At 36.5% G+C, this 21804-nt stretch overlaps 1 protein-coding gene across 1 annotated transcript in view; it reads left to right on the forward strand.

Moving 5' to 3' along the window:
• CSMD3 (CUB and Sushi multiple domains 3) overlaps nucleotides 1–21804 on the forward strand; it is a 1391498-nt gene that overhangs the window by 748446 nt on the left and 621248 nt on the right. The window contains exon 12 of the mRNA XM_052651435.1: nucleotides 9004–9107. Coding sequence (XP_052507395.1) covers nucleotides 9004–9107 — 104 coding nt within the window. The remainder of the gene's footprint in view (nucleotides 1–9003; nucleotides 9108–21804) is intronic.

Consider the following 21804-nt stretch of genomic DNA (forward strand, 5'->3'; position numbering starts at 1 on the left):
ATCGGTGTGATCAGCAGAAGAAAGAATTAGTAAGCTAAGATAGAATGGTTGAAATTATTAAGACTGAAGAACAAAAAATTAAATAATAAATGAAAGGAACCAAAGGGACTGTGGAATATGAGCAAATGGACAACAAATGTGTTATAGGACTCTCAGGCGAAGAAGATAGAAATAACTGTATAGAAACAATATTTGAAGGAAATAATGACAAAAAAGTTCACAAATTTGAGAGAAATGTGAATCTATCCATTCATGAGGCTCAGCAAACTCTGTGTAGGATAAGCTTAAACTTATCCATCAGTTCAGTTCAGTTGCTCAGTCGTGTCCAACTCTTTGCTACCCCATGAATTGCAGCACGCCGGGCCTCCCTGTTCATCACCAACTCCCGGAGTTCACTCACACTCACATCCATCGAGTCAGTGATGCCATCCACCCATCTCATCCTCTGTCATCCCCTTCTCCTCCTGCCCCCAATCCCTCCCAGCATCAGAGTCTTTTCCAATGAATCAACTCTTCGCATGAGGTGGCCAAAGTACTGGAGTTTCAGCTTTAGCATCATTTCCTCCAAAGAAATCCCAGAGCTGATCTCCTTCAGAACAGACTGGTTGGATCTCCTTGCAGTCGAAGGGATTCTCAAGAGTCTTCTCCAACACCACAGTTCAAAAGCATCAATTCTTTGGCACTCAGCTTTCTTCACAGTCCAACTCTCACATCCATACTTGACCACAGGAAAAACCATAGCCTTGACTAGATGGACCTTTGTTGGCAAAGTAATGTCTCTGCTTTTCAATATGCTGTCTAGGTTGGTCATTACTTTTCCCCCAAGGAGTAAGCGTCTTTAATTTCATGGCTGCAGTTACCATCTGCAGTGATTTTGGAGCCCCCAAAAATAAAGTCTGACACATGTTTCCACTGTTTCCTCATCTATTTTCCATGAAGTGATGGGACCAGATGCCATGATCTTAGTTTTCTGAATGTTGAGCTTTAAGCCAACTTTTTCACTCTCCACTTTCACTTTCATCAAGAGGCTTTTTAGTTCTTCCTCACTTTCTGCCATAAGGGTGGTGTCATCTGCATATCTGAGGTTATTGATATTTCTCCCGGCAATCTTGATTCCAGCTTGTGCTTCTTCCAGCCCAGCGTTTCTCTTGATGTACTCTGCATAGAAGTTAAATAAGCAGGGTAACGATATACAGCCTTGACGTACTCCTTTTCCTATTTGGAACCAGTCTGTTTTTCCATGTCCAGTTATAACTGTTGCTTCCTGACCTGCATATAGGTTTCTCAAGAGGCAGGTCAGGTGGTCTGGTATTTCTATCTCTTTCAGAGTTTTCCATAGTTTATTGTGATCCACACAGTCAAAGTCTCTGGCATAGTCAATAAAACAGAAATAGATGTTTTTCTGGAACTCTCTTGCTTTGTCAATGATCCAGTGGATGTTGGCAATTTCCCTGAACATATTATAGTCCTATTGTTGAAGGATAAAAACAAAGAGAATCTTGAAAGCAGTGGGGGGAAAGTGACTCTTTCAGAAATCCTAAAAATATTAACAGTTGATTTCTGAAAGAAGAAAAGATGCTGAAACACAGGGAAAACAAAATCTTTAAACAATGAAAACAAAATTGTCAACCAATAATCCTGTATCTGCCCGTCAAAACTCCTTCAGAGAGGAAGGAGAAATCAAGATATTTTCAGATAAACAAAGCTAAGAGAGTGCAGAACTAAACCCTCTGATCCATAATCAGTCTTTGACAGAGGTGCCAAAACCATTCAATGGGGAGAGAATTCAGGGATACCTTGGAGATAATGTGTGTTCACCTTTAACTAAATACAATAAATACCATAGTAAATTGAGTCTCACAACTTTTTATTTTGTTTCATTTTGCAGTGTATATAATAGTTATGTTTACAGTATCAGTTCAGTTCAGCCACTCATTTGTGTCCGACTTTTGCGACCCCATGAACTGTAGCATGCCAGGCCTCCCAGCCCAACACCAACTTCCAGAGTCCACCCAAACCCGTGTCCATTGAGTCGGCGATGCCACCCAACCATCTCATCCTCTGTCGTCCCCGTCTCTTCCTACCAGCATCAGGGTCTTTTCAAATGAGTCATCTCTTCACATCAGGTGGCCAGTGTATTGGAGTTTCAGCTTCAGCATCAGTCGTTCCAATTAATATTCAGGACTGATTTCCTTTAGAATGAACTGGTTGGATCTCCTTGCAGTTGAAGGGACTCTCAAGAGTCTTCTCCAGCACCACAGTTCAAAAGCATCAATTCTTTGGCACTCAGCTTTCCTTATAGTCCAACTCTCACTTCCATACGTGACCACTGGAAAAACCATAGCCTTGACTAGATGGACCTTTGTTGACAAAGTAATGTCTCTGCTTTTGAATATGTTATCTAGGTTGGTCATAGCTTTCCTTCCAAGGAGTAGGCATCTTTTAATTTCATGGCTGCAATCACCATCTGCAGTGGTTTTGGAGCCCAAAAAAATAAAGTCAGCCACTGTTTCCAGTGTTTCCCCATCTATCTGCCATGACGTGCTGGGACCACATGCCATGATCTTAGTTTTCTGAATGTTGAGCTTTAAGCCAACTTTTTCACTCTCCTCTTTTACTTTCGTAAAGAGGCTCTTTAGTTCTTCTTCGCTTTCTGCCGTACAGGAGAAAAACTATTAAAAATTCCAACATATGGGCTGAACAACACGCTGATGAATAACCAACAAATCACAGAAGAATTCAAAAAAGAAATAAAAATGTTCATAGAAACGAATGAAAATGAAAACACAATAACCCAAAACCTGTGGGAAACTGTAAAAGCTGTGCTAAGAGGAAAGCTCATAGCAATACAGACATACCTCAAGAAACAAGAAAAAAATCAAATAACCTAACTCTACACTTAAAGCAACTAGAAAAGGAAGAAATGAAGAAACCCAGGGTTAGTGGAAGGAAAGAAATCTTAAAAATTAGAGCAGAAATAAATGCAAAAGAAACAAAAGAGACCATAGCAAAAATCAACAAAGCCAAAAGCTGGTTCTTTGAGAGGATAAATAAAATTGACAAACCATTAGCCATACTCAGCAAAAAATAAAAGGAGAAAAATCAAATAAATAAAATTAGAAATGAAAATGGAAAGGTCACAACAGACAACACAGAAATACAAAAGATCATTAGAGACTACTATTAGCAATTTCTTAAAATACCACACTATTGAAGTTTGCCACATTGATTGACTCTTCGTTTCACCAGTGATTTCTCTGTAGCAGGCAATGTGTTTGATAGCATTTTATCCACAGTACTTTTCAAAATTGACTTAATTCTCAAATACTACTACTGCTTTATCAAATAAGTTTTTATACTCTAAATTCTTTGTTTTCATTTAACAATTTTCAGATTATCTTCACCAAGAAGGGATTTTATCATGTTCTTTGCTCATCCATAAGAAGCAACTCCTCATCATAAAGTTTTACCATGAAATTGTAGCGTTTCAGTTCCAGCTTCAGGTTCAATTTCTAGTTATAGTTCTCTTGGTGTTTTTATCGCATCTGCAGTGACATCCTCCACTGAAGTTTGTAATCAACTTCTTCCAAACTTAATGTTGATATTTTGCTCTTCCCATGAATCACAAATGTTCTTAAAGACATCTAGAATGGTGAATCCTTTACAGAAAGGTTTTAATTTACTTTACCCAGATCTATTCAGAGGAATCACCATCTATGTCAGATATAGCCTTATAAAATGTTTTTCTTAAATAATAAGACTTGAAAATCAAAATTACTCCTTGATACATGGGCTGCAGAATGGCTGTTGTTTTAGCAGACATGACAATATTAATCTTGTTTTACAGTTTCATCAGAGCTCTTGAGTGACCAGCTGCACTGTCAATTAACAATAGTATTTTAAAATATATCTTTTTCTTTCCTGAGCAGTAAGTCTTAACAGTGGACTGACAATATTCAGTAAACTGTATTGTAAATGGGTGTGCTATTTCCAGGCTTTACTGTTCCATTTATAGAACACAGACAAAATAGATTTAGCATAATTCTTAAGAATTCTAGGATTTTCAGAACAGTAAATCAGTATTGGCTTCAAATCAGCTACCTATACCCTTAACATCAAGAAGGAAATGGCAATCCACTCCAGTATTCTTTCCTGGAGAATCCTCTGGAAGAGGAGCCTGGCAGGCTATAGTCCATGGGGTCACAAAGAGTCGAACATGACTGAGCAACTAAACACCATACCCTTAATGAGCGAGTCAGTTTGCACGTTGAAGCCAGGCATTGACTTCTCCTCTCTAGCTATGAAAATCCTAAATAGTGTCTTCTTCTAACACAGGCTTCCCTTGTGGCTCAGCTGGTAAAGAATCCACGTGCAACGCAGGAGACTTGGATTCAATCCCTGGGTTGGGAAGATCCCCTAGAGAAGGGAAAGGCTACCCACTCCAGTATTCTGGCCTGGAGAATTCCACGGACTGTATATAACCCATAGGGGTCACAAAAAGTCAGACACGATTGAGCAACTTTCACTTCACTCCTCTTCCAACAAAGGCAACTGTTTTGTCTACACTGAAAATCTATTGTTTACTGTAACCACCTTCATTAATTGTCTTAGCAAGATCTTCTGGATAATTTGCTGCGACTTCTGTTGTTTACCTTGTACTTCTATATTATGGAGATGGCTCTTTTTCCTTAAACCTTATGAACCAACCTCTGCTAGCTTCAAACTTTTCTCTGCAGCTTACTCACTTCTCTGAACCTTCATGAGATTTGATGAGAGTTTAGGCCTTATTCTGAATTAGGCTTTGGTTTTGAGAATGTTGTGACTGGTTTCAGCTTCTATTCAGGCCACTAAAAGTTGCTCCATATCAGTAATAAAGCTGTTTCACTTTCTTATCATCCATGTGTACATTAGACTAGCATTTTTAATTTTTTTTAAGAACAGCTTCTTTACATTTACAACTTGCAATTAATGCAAGAGGCCTAACTTTCAGCCTGTCTTGATTGTAGACATTCATTTCTCACTAACCTAACCTTAATCATTTCTAGTTTTTGATTTAAAATGAGGTATGTGGGACTCCTCTTCATACTTGGGCACTTAAAACCATTGTAGTGTTACTAGTTGGCCTAATTTCAGTGTTATTGTCTCTCAGGGAGTAGGGAGGCTCAAAGAGAAAGATAAAGATGGGGAAGAGCCTGTCAGTTGAGCAATCAGAATACATTTGACATTTATCATTTAAGTTTACAGTTTTAAGTGAGTATGGTTTGTAGCTACCCAAAACCATTACAAAGTAACATCAAAAGTCACTAGCACAGATAACCATAAGAAATGTAATAGTAATAAAAACATTTGAAATATTGTGATAAATACCAAAACATGACACAAAGACATAAAGTATACAAATACTGTTTTAAAGGAAATGATAATGATAGGCTTGCTTAACACAGTTTTGCCACAGAACTTCAGTTGGTAAAATATACAATATCTGCCAATCACAATAAAGCAAAGTGCAATAAGGTGAGGTTTACTTGTAGTTGGGCTTCCCTGGTGGCTCAGATGGTAAAGCGTTAACCTGCAATGCAGGAGATTCAATAAATGGTGCTTGTAATGTTGGATAGCCACATGCAGAAAGAATGAAATTTGATTCTTACTTGTACTGTATACAACAGTTAAATCAGAATGGATCAAAAACCTAAATTTAAGTGCCTAAAGTGTAAAATTCATAGAAGAAAAAAGAAAAAAATAACATGATATGGGATTTTGCAATGGCTTCTTAAATATGACACAAAAACACAAGCAACAGCAACAAAAAATAAATAAAAGTGGACTTCATTACATTAAAATTTTTGAGGCATCAAAGCACACTATAATAAGAATGGAAAGATAATTCACACAATGGGAGAAAATATTTGCAAACAATATAGCTGATATAGGCAATTAATAAGCAATTAATATCTAGAATATGTAAAGAGCTCTTATAATTCAGCAACAATATAACAAATGACTTAATTTTAAAAGAGGTAAAACAATAGAATAAAGGACTCAAATAGACAGTTACCAAAAACATATGCAGATGGCTAATAAGTACATGAAAAGATGTTCAACATCATTAATTAGAGTGATGAAATTAAATCCACAGTAAGCTACAACTTTATACCTACTAGAATGGATATAATAAAAACAAAACAAAAAGCAGTGAGGTATATAGAGAAGTTGGAACCCTCGTGAATTCCTGGTAGAAATTTTGAATGTTCAAAAGTTCTGGAAAACAGCTTGGTAGTTCTTCAAAATGTTAAATTTATGACCCAGTAATTTCACCCCTAGGCATATATACAATAATTGAAAACAGAGATTCAAATAGGTACTTTCACACCAATCTACATAATAACAATACTTTTCATAGGTTAAAGATGGAAGCATGCCAAGTGTCCATCAACTGAATAATGGTTAAACCAAATTAGGTATAAATGTACAATGGACTTTATTTCCTGTGACAGTGACAGTCTTTATTTTCTTGGGTTTCAAAATAATTGCTGATGGTGACTGCAGCCATGAAATTAAAAGACACTTTTCCTTGGATGAAAAGTTATGACAAACCTAGAGAGCATATTGAAAAGAAGAGATGTTACTTTGCTGGCAAAGGTCTGTATAGTCAAAGCAATGATTTTTCCAGTAGTCATGTATAGATGTGAGAGTTGGGCCATAAAGAAGGTTGAGCACTGAAGAACTGATGTTTTCAAACTGTAGTATTGGGCTTCCCTTGTGGCTCAGCTGGTAAAGAATCTGCCTGCAATGTGGGAGACCTGAGTTCGATCTGTGGGTTGGGAAGATCCCCTGGAGAAGGGAAAGGCTACCCACTCCAGTTTTCTGGCCTGGAGAATTCCAGGACTGTATAGTCCATGGGGTTGCAAAGAGTCGGACATGACTGAGCGACTTTCACTTTCACACGCGAGTCCCTTGGACTGCAGGAAGTATGAACCATTCAATCCTAAAGGAAATCAATCTGAAATATTCATTGGAAGGACTGATGATGAAGCTGAAGCTCCAACACTTTGGCCACCTGATGTGAAGATCTGACTCATTAGAAAAGATACTGATGCTGGGAAAGATTGGAGGCAGGAGGAGAAGGGGATGACAGGGACAAGATGGTTGGATGACATCACTGACTCAGTGGACATGAGTTTGAGCAAGTTCCAGGAGATGGTGAAAGACAGAGAAGCCTGGCATGCTGCAGTATATGGGTTCACAAAGAGTCAGACACAAGTGAATGACTAAACAACAAACAAATGGACTGTTATTCAACAATAAAAGGAATGAAGTTCTGATACACACTCTACAATGCAGATGAACCTTGAATACTTTGCTTAGTGAAGTAAATCAGACACAAAAGGGCAAATATTGTGTTATTCCACTTACATAAAATATCTGGAATATGCAAATTTGTGGGGTTAGAAAGCATATTGGAAGTTCCCAGGATAAGGGGGAAAAGGGAAAACGGGGAGTTATTGCTTAACGGTAACAGGTTTTGGTTTTGTATGATGGAAAACTTTTCAGAAAAAGACAGTACTGATGGTTCAGAAAACCTGAAAAGAAACATAAATGGCAAACATAAAAAGATAATTTGATTACTAATGAAGAAAATGCAAAAAAAAACCCTTCACTTTTTATACTCTCTAGATTTGTAGAACTAATGAAATAGAGTGTACACAAGTTGTGGACATTTAAAGTGATAGGATAGTTTTCAAACCATATGGCATGATATTTTGAAATTTAATTTTGACTGTTATTACTCACAATTTTTACTCAAAAGTACACACTTAATGTAGAGATATACTTGTACATTTGAGCCAGAAATAACCATGTTGCTTATTATAGCAAAAGCAATGGGAACAACTTAATCTCTATTAATAGGAAATTATTAATTGAGAGTACTTATATTTAACTCAATGTAGAATAGGTAAACCTTTTCTTTTAAATCATAGCCATTTAAAATTGTGTTTTTATATATTCTGTATTAAATATTACCAAAACAAATGTTTTAATTAATGCTAATAAAAATAATTTAAAAAATCAAGAAATAGACATAATAAAAAAATGTTGTTTTTTGTTAAAAAGGTAAAAATAGGATATGGAATCTCATATTTTAAATAATTTTTAAAAATTAAGGCCTTTTTCATTTTTCTCTAGCACTGTTGTAGCCTCAGCTCTTCTGAAACTATTATAAATTACTTTTTGCTCTAAGCATAGTTATTTATAGAACAATATTTTTGTAATTTCTTCTGTACAGATTCTTAATTAAATTATTCCCTAAAATGTTAAATTGGGTTCTGAATTTAAGAATTTCAATTTAATTAAATATGAACTTTTACATAAATATATAAACAATAAAAAAGAACATGATTCTATTTTGATAAGAGCTTTAATAAATTGCTTATCATGATATAATATGTCTCCCAAAGAACTGTGCTGCCAGTTTTGCTGGAAAGATATAATATAAATTAAGGATTCTATTACCAAAGAATACACAAAAATAATCCTGATGCCTTTAAATTTAGTGATCTAGGTTCAAATTTAGTTCTAACATTTTTTAAGCTTTACTATCTAGTGGCAATTTTATACTCTGTGCTTTTCCATGCTAGCTTATTTTTATTTATAGTAGACCACTCTCCACCTACATGTGCTTTTTATAAAACCTTCTCAAGTTAGATTTACATTCAAATTCCTCAGATAAGAATGTTCTATAAACAGAAACTATGTTATATCATTCAAAAATTATTACAGAAGACATGATACTATAAGTAAAAATTATAATTATAATGATTGAACATTATAAATATTCTCATATGATTTCCTGTCATAGTATGAAATTCTTATATAGATAGCTATGGACATGTAGATATATAATATGTCTGCAGGGCATTTTAATGTTTTTCTGCCTTTGTTCTCTTGTTTGCTTTTAATATATAATGAGATACACTTGAGATACTTGTTTCTGTTCATTGGTAGGTTATCCAGATAAATTTTGAAGAATTCGACCTGGAAATTGGCTATGATACCTTGACAATTGGTGATGGGGGTGAAGTTGGAGACCCAAGGACAGTGCTCCAAGTGTAAGTTCTCAATGTTTCTTTCTTGACTTAGCCTGTCAGTTACTTGTCAAATTTTACCTTTTTTTTTCCCCACTGATTCTTCTCAATACCTCCAACAGAAGGAGCATAGTATATTATATATTGTCATCAATCTGCATATAGTATATTTATTAGCCCTTTTAAATAAGGCTTAATATACTTGATCCACACATAGTTACTTAGAATCCATTGCCAGAAAGGGGCCTAGGGTGAAACTACAGACAGGCTGATTGGTCTTATTTTGGAAAATAATTCTACCCTCACAGAGTTATAGAATAAAGTGTTAAAAGAAAAAGTTATGAAATTGATCCCAGAGACAGTACTACTAATACTAAGAACTGGTGGGTGTTGCAGTTTATTGGAGGCGTAATCATACCTGGTCATCATCAGTATCTGTGAGAGTTAATCAGCGGTTTGACATGAAGTAGTAGTAGTAGTAGAGCAGTGAATAGCTCTCAGAGTTGAGCTAATATACTAAAAAGGTTCTTAATGTGAAGAAAAAAGAAAAAAGGATGAACTTATATTAAGTAAAGGGAAATGTTAGGAACTTATTGTTTGGTCACTAAGTTGTGTCTTGATTCTTTGTGACCCCATGGGCTGCAGCACGCCAAGCCTGCCTGTCCCTCAACCGTCTCCCGGAGTTTGCCCAAGTTCATGTCCATTGAATCAGTGATGCTATCCAACCATCTCATTCTCAGCTTCCCTCCTCCTTCTGCCTTCAGTCTTTCCCAGCATCAGGGTCTTTTCTAATAAGTCAACTGTTCACATCAAGTGGCCAAAGTATTGGAGCATCAGCTTTGCAAAGCTCAAAACAATAAAGGGCAATGATCTTTACTATAATTTTAGGTACTAACAGGAAAACCCTTAATATTTTAAATAAGCCATACATTTTCTAAAAGAAAAAGAACTCTTAATTGAAAGAACTTCTTTGTAAACATGTCACAGTCCATCATTTTCTGCATTCCTTCTTTTTTTGAGAATTTTGAGCCCGTGCTCATTTGATTTTGATCTTAGTTGCTTCAAAGAAAATCTTCTAAGTATTTTGTTAGTGGATTTGCTGGGTTTTTTAATTCTTATAAAGGGTAGATGCTGTCTCTATTTCCTTTTATTTTGGAAGATAATGTGAATATATTTTTAAAACCCTGTGTTGTATGAATCAGACCAAATAGCAGATCAGAAGTATAATTTTAAAAATAGGTTCATAATTGATTTTTAGAGTGGTCCAAAAGTTAGCTAGACAACATAATACCAGATAAAGAACAAATATGTTGATGAGAAGTCTTATAACCCCTGTGAATTCAAGTGGAGTTAGTTATATCTTACAGACTGAGTATCTGCTACTGGCAGAATGAATGAAGAAAAAGTTACATTTCCCTCTTCTCATGTTCCTGTCATCATATTGTCCCTAGTTTACAAAGGAGTTCTACTTCCTCACTTGTAATTCTTTCACTCTGAGAAATTTTCTTAATTTTGAAAAGTCTATGTGATTATTTTTATATTTGTCTGTAACCACAGATATGTTTCTTAAACATGTTTTTCTTCCTCAGAGCAAAATTACATATTTCTGAAAATATAACTCTTTTTTCCTTGGGTAAAGATGACTGCAACAGAACTTAGGTGGCACCTACCTCCTGTGTACATGTGTGTTCAGTAGTGAGCACTGACTCTTTGTAACCCCATGGACTATATCCTGCCAGGATCCTCTGTCCATGGAATTCTCCAGGAGATAATATTTGAGTGAGTTGCCATTTCATCCTCCAGGGGATCTTCCTGACTCAGGGACCAAATTTGCATCTCCTCCGTTGACAGGTGGATTCTTTACTGCTGAGCCACCTGAGAGGCCCCAGCTACCTCCTAAAGGTGTTCAGATAAAAGTCATTTGACTAGCTAACAGAGATTTTACAAAATTGAAATTAGATAAAAATTCCTTTGAACTCCAAGACTCTATGATAAGAGAACCTAATAGAATTGTATCCACTCAAACTGCTGCTGTTGTTGTTCAGTTGCTAAGTTGTATCCGACTGTTGGCATCATCCTGGATTGCAGCATGCCAGGCTCCTCTGACCTCCATTATCTCCTGAAGTTTACTCAGATTTATGTCCATTGAGTCAGTGATGCTGTCTAACCATATCATCCTTTGCTGCCCTCTTCTCCTCTTGCCTTTAATCTTTTCCAGCATCAGAGTCTTTTCCAATGAATGGGCTCTTTGTATCAGTTGGCCAAAGTACTGAAGCTTCAACTTCAGCATCAGTCCTTCCAATAAATATTCATTGTTCATTTCCTTAAGGATTGACTGATTGATCTCCCTGCAGTCCAAAGGACTGTAGTCTTCTCCAGAACCACCATTCAAAAGCATCGATTTTTCAGCACCCTGTCTTCTTTATGGCCCAACTCTCACAACCATACATGACTGTTGGAAAAACTGTCACTTTCACTGTATGGATCTTTATCTTAAAAGTGATGTCTCTGCTTTTTAATATGCTGTCTAGGTTTATCATAGGTTTTTTTCCAAGGAGCAAATGTCTTTTAATTTCATGGTTGCAGTCACTGTCCATAGTGATTTTGGAGCCCAAGGAAATAAAATCTGTCACTACTTCTACTTTTTCCCCTTCTATTTGCCATGAAGTGATGAGACTGGATACTATAATTTTAGTTTGTTTAATGCGGAGTTGCAAGTCAGCATTTTCACTCTTTCACCCTCATCAAGAGGCTCTTTAGTTCCTCTTCACATTCTGCCATTAGAGTGGTATCATCTGCATATCTGAGGTTGTTGCTGTTTCTCCCAGCAATCTTGATTCCAGCCTGGCATTTCCCATGATGTACCGTCTAGTCAAGGCTATGGTTTTTCCTGTGGTCATGTATGGATGTGAGAGTTGGACTGTGAAGAAGGCTGAGCGCCAAAGAATTGATGCTTTTGAACTGTGGTGTTGGAGAAGACTCCTGAGAGTCCCTTCAACTGCAAGGAGATCCAACCAGTCAATTCTGAAGGAGATCAGCCCTGGGATTTCTTTGGAAGGAATGATGCTAAAGCTAAAACTCCAGTACTTTGGCCACCTCATGTGAAGAGTTGACTCATTGGAAAAGACTCTGATGCTGGGAGGGATTGGGGGAAGGAGGAGAAGGGGACAACAGAGGATGAGATGGCTGGATGGCATCACTGACCGATGGACATGAGTCTGAGTGAACTCTGGGAGTTGGTGATGGACAGGGAGGCCTGGTGTGCTGCGATTCATGGGGTCGCAAAGAGTCGGACACGACTGAGCGACTGAACAGAACAGAACAGACTCTGCATACAAGTTAAATAAGCAGGGTGACAATAAACAGCCTTGTCATACTTCTTTCCCAATTTTAAACCAACCTGTCATTCCATGTCCAGTTCTAACTTTTGCTTCTTGACCCCACAGGTTTCTCAGGAGGCAGGTAAGTTGGTCTGGTATTCCCATCTCTTTAAGAATTTTCCAGTTTCTTGTGATCCACAAGTCAAAGACTTAGTGTAGGCAATGAAGCAGAAGTAGATGCTTTTCTGGAGCTCCCTTGCTTTCTCCATGATCCAACAAATGCTGACAACTTGAATTCTGTTTCCTCTGCCTCTTTGAAACCCAGCTTGTACATCTGGAAGTTCTAGGTTCATGTGCTTCTGAAGCCTAGCTTGAAGGATTTTGAGCATAATGTTGCTAGTTTTGAAATGAGCACAGTTGTACATTTTCTTTTTGGAGCATCAAAGCATGAGGAAGTGGTCCCAGCCCCTGCCTGCACCTGCTGCTAAGTCACTTCAGTCGGGTCCGACTCTGTCCGACCCCAGAGACGGCAGCCCACCAGGCTCCCCCGTCCCTGGGATCCTCCAGGCAAGAACACTGGAGTGGGTTGCCATTTCCTTCTCCAGTGCATGAAAGTGAAAAGTGAAAGTGAAGTCGCTCAGTCATTTCCGACTCTGTGCGACCCCATAGACTGCAGCCCACCAGGCTCCTCTGTCTATGGGATTTTCCAGGCAAGAGTACTGGAGTGGGGTGCCTGCACCTGGTCACCCTCTATTCCCAAACTCAGCTCTGTCCTTCATGATGCATATAGACTTCCCAGACTATACATTCTAACTGCCCACACCTCCCTGCAAATGGTGCCCACTGGGTCTAAGAGTGCACATATAGTCATTTGTTCTGACCCTGAGAATGTGGACCTGGAAAGAGGCTTATGAGGGTCCAGGAAGCAGGAAATTCCAGGAGTACTAGTTTTCAGGGAGTTGTAGAACAGTACTTTTTAAACAAACTGTAAAATAAAAGATTTGCTTTTATTTTAAATTTGTTTTGGACTGATACTTTTACAAAATAAAACAAAAAAATTAGAAAAATAAAATAAAAACACATATAAATGCATTTCAGGTTTTTTTAAAGCAATTCACCAGACAAAATTATTATTTCAAAGAAGAAGATTTAGTCCTAATTCCTATTATTTTCTGTTCTTACCATGTTGCAGCTGGAAGTTAGTCGATGATCTCCTAGGGGGTGTGGGCGGACACAACCCTGGGCAAGAGGTGGGCTACAGAATAGTCAGAGGAAAGGGTCAAGGAAGGGGTCTATCTTGCCCAAGTTTCAAAATAGTGTTGCATTTTTATTGTTCAGTCATTCAGTCATGTCTGACTCTTTGCAACCCCACGGACTGCAGCACACCAGGCTTCCCTATCTTTCACCATTTCCTGAAGCTTGTTCAAACTCAAAGTATTGCATATGGCATGATAAATTGTCAATTATTTTTTTAATTAATTTAAAATAATTTATTTGAAATAATGTTCTTCTAACGGGTAAAATAGTCCCCATTTAAACATTTTATTTAGCAATGTATTTACTTGTCTATGTATTCTGTTTTGCATTTTTGTTAAGTGTGATCCATGTGCTAGAGATTTAACTTTTGGCATTAAAACTAATAAATTTACCTAAAAATTTAGATAGCTGAAAGTCAGGAACATAGTAAAACATGGACACTATGTTCATTAAACAGAGACCCATGTAATATCACATTTGAAAGTATTTTTTAAGAGGATGAATTCAGTCTATATATTGAAGTTTATAAGTTCTGATTAGGTTAATAAACACGATATCTCAGTTTTTAAAATATTTAACAAATAAAGGAAAAATCCATCCTATTTTATTTACTTTATGGAATTGAATTAAGCATTGGAATTACATGATGCTTCTGTTTCCAGTTTTCTTTTAATATTTAGGCTCTAAAATTTAAAATCGTTTGTGATATTCTACTCCATAAAAAATATAGTCCATATAGTCAGAACATGTTCAACAGCTAAAATAATCCTCTAAAAATGAATTATGGAAAGTTTTACAAAATTGAAGTACAAAGCATATCATTTTTGCAATTCAGCAACTTAAAAATAATTTGAGTGTGCTGTATCTGTTTACAATGTAAAATTTAATTCTCAGATATATTGGTAGTATGTTCTAACAGCACTCTTCCCTGGGACATCTTTTTATTTTAAATATGTATGCTTTAAATATATATTCATGTACACACACATGCATACCCTATTTTGTGCTGATATATTTTAAATTAATACTTTCTTTATTTTAATAATATTAAATACATAATATTCACACTAGCTTTAAGAAAATGTAGCTTTCCTTTTTCTCATAGGTTATTATTATTTCTCTCAGCTCATTGCCCCTTATGTTTGGACAAGCTACTTAGCTGAAGATACAAGTTTTTAAACTAGTCAACAATTTATTCTTTAAAAATGATACCCTGCTGTCAGACTGCTGTATAAGATATTTTCCTTGAGCAAACTTTTCTACAACCAGGGACTTATACCTTTCCAAATTTCTTCTTGTACCTTCCACTCGTAATAATGAAACCTAAATACTAAGTGACACCATAGGATAATGAAAGAAGGGAATATACTGAATATAACAACAAGGTGATATTTTTAGAAATGGATGGTAACAGTATAAAAAGGACTTAGAAAATAACCATGCAGAAAAATCCTTCACATTTTATATTATAATTTTTAAAAAGCAAGAAAAAAAATTTTTTTCACTGCTTTTATTTCTGCCTTGCACACCTTCTTGTCCTTCTCCATTAAACACACACACACACACACACATACATTCAATACATGCTCACAGTCATTTAAGTTCCTTGAATGCAGCGACTATTACTCATCTTGGATTTTCCAAAATGCCTAAGGCTTGTGTTAACATTGTTAGGTGTTGCATGAATTATAATAGGAGAGGAAAAATTAAATCTGCATCAAGACACATCAACTGAAACATGCCAGCAGGAGGAAATCTTTGCAGACATTAACAAGGGCATACCATGAGGTGTAGAGCACTATGCAGAGGACTACCTGGTGTATCAGTGCCTTCAGGCTGCTGTAATGGTATATATATATATGTATAGCATAGACTGAGTGGTTTATAACAACAAATATATTTCTCACAGTTCTGGAGGCTATGTCAGAGGTCATGGTGGCAGCAGATTTTGTGTCTGCTGACAACCCACTTTCTGGTTCATAGATGGTCATCTTTTTACTGTGTCCACGTATAGCAGATGGGGGCAGAGTTCTCTCAGGAGCCTCCTATATAAGGACACAGTCATATTCATGAGAGCTTACCTTCGTGACCTAATCACCTATCAAAGTCCCCACCTTCATATAACCTCACATTGGATATTAGGTTTCAACATATAAATTTTGGCAGCAGGGGGACATTTAGTCTCTGGCTTCAGAATTTCAACAGTGTTCACTGATACCACATGCAAGAAAACAATCAAACTGACAGTAGCAATTGTCTCATGTGGACAAAATTTGATGTGCAGTCATTCAAATGACTTGCTATTGGGCAAAAATAAATGCATGCTCCTGGAGATTCAGAATTACTTTAGGCTGCAGTATGAAATAATCTCTGTGACATTTGATTACTAGCAACAAAATGTTAAATAGGAGAGATAATTTATTTTTATGATTCTTCATTATTTCCTCAGTGTGATTATAGTCACATTTTCCATTATGAGAACACTGACGATTTTACTGAAGAAAAAATAAAAGAAAGCAGTTTACTATTATACTTTAGTTTGTTTTGTGAAAATACTGATGATTTTACTGCAGTTTAAGCAATGACTATGGCTTTATTTGCAGAGAAGGCAATGGCACCCCACTCCAGTACTCTCCACCGGGGAAGCCCCAATGGCAACCCACTCCAGGACTGTTGCCTGGCAAATCACATGGATGGAGTAGCCTAGTAGGCTGCAGTCCATGGGGTCTCGAAGAGTCATACACAGCTGAGCGACGTCACTTTCACTTTTCACTTTCATGCATTGGAGAAGGAAATGGCAACTCACTCCAGCGTTCTTGCCTGGAGAATCCCAGGGATGGAGGAGCCTGGTGGGCTGCAGTCTATGGGGTCGCACAGAGTTCGACACGACTGAAGCGACTTAGCAGCAGCAGCAGCATGGCTTTAATTTGGAGTTTTTGTGTATTTATTTTTGTGTTGGATTCAATTGGGACGAATTGTCTAAAGATGCTTTTAGTAGATATTTTTTTCTTCTTCAACAAGAATATTTGTACTATGGTAGGCATTTCAAAAGTGACTATAGAAAACAAATTAAGACAAAATATAGAAAAGGTATGTAAATATATTAGAGTTCTTCCCACAAATGCCAACTATTTTAAGCATAGTACCTTGTTAGAGTGCTAAATATGTAAATGAAGTATCCATAGAAGAGTACAAAGATGTATGTGCTGAGGTCTTGACCTTCAAATCTTTCCTAAAAACAAATATTAATATAGAAATCTCTTTGTATCTGTTATAAGAACTGTTCCAACTACTCTCACATATATTATGCTTTAGAATTAGCTAATAAATTAAAATTTCTGAAACCCAAGACCTTAAGTGAAGCAAAACCCACAATTATTCACTACTCAGTTACCTAATTGAACTAACATACATGTAGTCCCATCATTCCATAGTACTTTATGTATTTCTTAGGCCCCACCTTACACTTTATGGGGTATTAGCTTCCCAACCAGGGATCAAATCCACACCTGTTGCATTGGAAGCACAAAGTCTTAACCACTGGACTGCCAGAGAAGTCCCTGTATTTTAATTCTTAAATCTGTATGTTGTTCTTCTAGTATTTTTATCTAGTTTCCTTTCTTTTTCATTTGTTTTTAATTTTCTTCAGACTTACTGAGGTAAAATTGATGGAAAAATAAGACATTTTAAATTATACAATGAGATAATTTAATATATGTATTCTTTGTGAAAGTATTCTTCCATCAGATTAATTGACATATGTACTACCACCTTACATATTTACCTTATTTTTTTTTTTCCAGTGAGAACTTCTAAGTTCTACTTGTAGCAAATTTCAGTTATACAGTTCAGTGTCACCAATTGTAGTTACCATGTTACACATTAGACTTTCAGATCTTATTCATCTTATAACTAAATATATGTAAACTTTTACAAACCTCTACCTATTTCCGCCACTCTCCAATACCTGGTAGCTCTCTTGTTTCTATGAGTTAAGACTCTTTCACGCTGTCTCTCTCTTTTTTTTTTTTTTTTGGTGGGGGAATTCCTTCTATGTGAGTCCAAGCAGTATTTGTCTTTCTATATTGACTTATTCCACTTATCATAATGCCTTCCAGGTTCGCCCATGTTGCTGCAAATGACAGGATTTCCTTCTTTTTTTAAGATTGAACCATATTTTAGTGTGTGTGCATGTATAAATTCTCTTGAACTATTCATCTACTGACAGACTGACAGACACTTAGGGTGTTTTCATACCCCTGTAATTGTGATTAATGCTGCAGTAAAAATGGGATTATACATAACTCTTAGATAATGGTTTCATTTCCTTTTGGTATCTGTAGCCAGAAGTGAGATTGCTGGATCTTATGGTAGTTCTGTTCGTAATTTATTAAGGAATCTCTATGCTATTTCATAGGGTCTGTATTGGCTTATATCCCCACCAACAGTCTACAAGGTTTCCTTTTCCTCCACTCCCAAACCAGCATTTGTTACTGCTTGCCTTCTCAGTGTACAAGAGTTCCTTTTTCTCTCCTCTCCACCAGCATTTGTTACTTTCTGCCTTTTTACTAATAGCCATCCCCTAACAGATGTGAGTGAGGTTATGACACTTTTTGCTGTCACTTTAATGGTGATATTCCAGGATGTTTGTTAATCTATCTTTTGTAGCCATCATCATTATCCTCAGTGAATTGTATGTATCCAAAAATGAAGGTATAAACCATCCTTGATACCACTGTATTAAAAGAAAGAATAATAAATCTATTTCTATAAAAGGCAAAAGTTACATATTTGTAAAATACAAAAATATGTTGGAATATAGGACTATTATAGTTTTTATTTCTAATGGATGTACCCATAATGCCTAGTGATTATGAAGAAAATCAGGCATTGAGTCTAAATGAAATTTAATAGAACTTGTCTTTTTATTTTATATTGTACAGGAGTGCTTCAAGAATATTTCTCAGTGCACTTACTTAGAGCTTTAACTCTTATTCTAGCATGAAGGGGCTAACTAGGGAGATTAGAATGCACTATAAACCCTGAGGTCACTCAGGTTGTAAATAAATACATACTAAAGAAGCTTTTAATAATTAAGTTTAGAGATAATTTGTTTAAAAAGATGTACTAAAAACACATTAAAAGTATATGAAGACTTTTCAGAGTTTTTCAAAATGAATTAACTCCTTCCCCTGTGGCCCATAAGGAACCCTTACTGTCAGGGAATGGGTTGGATACAAAGTTGCCTAAAGCAGGTATATCCTATATTTTGTGTCAAAACCAAAGTCTTTGAAAGCATATCAACATTAATTAGCCTTTGAGACTGGATGCAAAGAGCAGGATTCTAAGTGAGACACTGATTATTCAGAAAATACACTTAAAGTAACCTACCAACCCAGTAACTCCTTTCTTCAAAATGAAGAAAAGAATGAATACGTTTTACTATCAGTTCAGTTCAGTCACTCAGTTGTGTCCAACCCTTGGCAACCTCATGAACTGAGCACGCCAGGCCTCCCTGTCCATCAACAACTCCCAGAGTTTATCAAAACTCATGTCCATTGAGTTGGTGATGCCATCCAGCCATCTCGTCCAATGTTGTCCCCTTCTCCCCCTGCCCTCAATCTTTCCCAGCATCAGGGTCTTTTCAAATGAGTCAGCTCTTTGCATCAGGTGGCCAAAGTATTAGAGTTTCAGCATCAATATCAGTCCTTCCAATAAACACCCAAGACTGATCTTCAGGATGGACTGGCTGGATCTCCGTGCAGTCCAAGGGACTCCCAAGAATCTTCTCCAACACCACAGTTCAAAAGCATCAATTCTCCGACAGTCAGCTTTCTTTATAGTCCAACTCTCACATCCACTGGAAAAACCATAGCCTTGACTAGACGGACCTTTGTTGACAATGTAATGTCTCTGCTTTTTAATATGCTGTCTAGGTTGGTCATTACTTTCCTTTCAAGGAGTAGGCATCTTTTAATTTCATGGCTGCAATCACCATCTGCAGTGATTTTAGAGTCCAAAAAATAAAATCAGCCACTGTTTCCACTGTTTCCCCATCTATTTGCTATGAAGGGATGGGACCAGATGCCATGATCTTAGTTTTCTGAATGTTGAGCTTTAAGCCAACATTTACACTCTCCACTTTCACTTTCATCAAGAGGCTCTTTAGTTTCTCTTCACTTTCTGCCACAAAGATGGTGCCATCTGCATATCTGAGGTTATTGATATTTCTCCCAGAAATCTTGATTCCAGCTTGTGCTTCTTCCAGCCCAGCATTTCTCATATTGTACTCTGCATATAAGTTAAATAAGCAGGGTAACAATATACAGCCTTGACCTACTCCTTTTCCTATTTGGAACCAGTCTATTGTTCCATGTCCATTTCTAACTGTTGCTTCCTGACCTGTAAACAGGTTTCTCAAGAAGCAGGTCAGGTGGTCTGGTATACCCATCTCTTTCAGAATTTTCCACAGTTTATTGTGATCCACACAGTCAAAGGCTTTGGCACAGTCAATAAGGCAGAAACGGATGTTTTTCTGGAACTCTCTTGCTTTTTCCATGATCCAGCAGATGTTGGCAATTTGATCTCTGGTTCCTCTGCCTTTTCTAAAACCAGCTTGAACATCTGGTAGTTCACGGTTCACGTACTGCTGAAGCCTAACTTGGAGAATTTTGAGCATTACTTTGCTAGTGTATGAGATAAGTGCAATTGTGTGGTAGTTTGAGGATTCTTTGGCATTGTCTTTCTTTGGGATTGGAATGAAAACTGACCTTTTCCAGTCCTGTGGCTGCTGCTGAGTTTTTAAAATTAGCTGGCCTATTGAGTGTAGTACTTTCATAACATCATCTTTTAGGATTTGAAATAGTTCAACTGGAATTCCATCACCTCCACTAGCTTTGCTCATAATGATGCTTCCTAAGGCACACTTGAGTTCACAATACAGCATGTCTGGGTCTAGGTGAGTGATCACACCATCATGATTATCTGGGTCGTGAAGATCTTTTTTATAGAGTTCTTCTGTGTATTCTTGGCATCTCTTCTTAATATCTCTGCTTCTGTTAGGTCCATACCATTTCCAGTCCTTTATTGAGCACATCTTTGCATGAAATGTTCCCTTGGTATCTCTAATTTTCTTGAAGAGATCTCTAGTCTTTCTCATTCTATTGTTTTCCTTTATTTCTTTGCATTGATCACTGAGGAAGGCTTTCTTATCTTTCCTTGGTATTGTTTGGAACTCTGCATTCAGATGGCTATATCTTTCCTTTTCCCCTATGCTTTTCACTTCTTTTCACAGCTATTTATCAAATATGGATTAAATTACACTATGATGCATATTATGTGCAATTTGCTATAGAGACTGCAGAAAGAGAAAAAGTCTAACCCATTTATACAGACAAGCCAATATAATAATTTCCTGTGTTAATTATTCTTATCAAAAGGAAAAATATAAACTCCTACCTTTATAACAAAAGAGGAAGTTACATCCTGGAGCCAAGTACCGAGAAGTTTTTGTTGTTAGGGGAACTTTGATTCTTTTTTCAATATGTATTTGCATTTATAACTTTTTCTTTTTGTGACTATTTTATAATAAAAGTACAATTTTCTAATTTTTTCTTGCTGTTTCTATTTTATCTTGACTGTTTCAATTATCTAAATATATAGTAAGTCCACGGTGAAATACAAACCAATGTGATTGTTAGCAATATGAGATTAATTTAAAAATTCAGTACAATACTAGCTTTGGAGGAATAACTTTAAGGTTTAGTGTACAACTGAATGATTAAAGCAGAAATTTTGCTTGGCAGTGGTCAAAAATTTTTTCTCAACCTACATTAATTGTTTAAATTATAGTGAAAAAAATAGAAAATATAGGGATGTCTATATTGCTTATATTTGTAAATGATTAGCAATTTGATTATTATTTTGTAGCTTCATATAAAATATTACCTAATCAGTACTAAGAGTAATTCCATCTGGAGCTTAAATTTAAATTTTTAACTTAGGCCCGAATAGTTTCTCCTAGGTTCTCATCAATCACATAAGTAACATTCAATTAAGTTCAGTCACTCAGTTGTGTCCACCTCTTTGCGACCCCATGAATCGCAGGACAACAGGCCTCCCTGTCCATCACCATCTCCCGGAGT

The sequence above is a fragment of the Budorcas taxicolor genome, chromosome 14 (assembly GCF_023091745.1).
Source record: "Budorcas taxicolor isolate Tak-1 chromosome 14, Takin1.1, whole genome shotgun sequence".
In the NCBI taxonomy this organism is placed as follows: Eukaryota; Metazoa; Chordata; class Mammalia; order Artiodactyla; family Bovidae; genus Budorcas; species Budorcas taxicolor.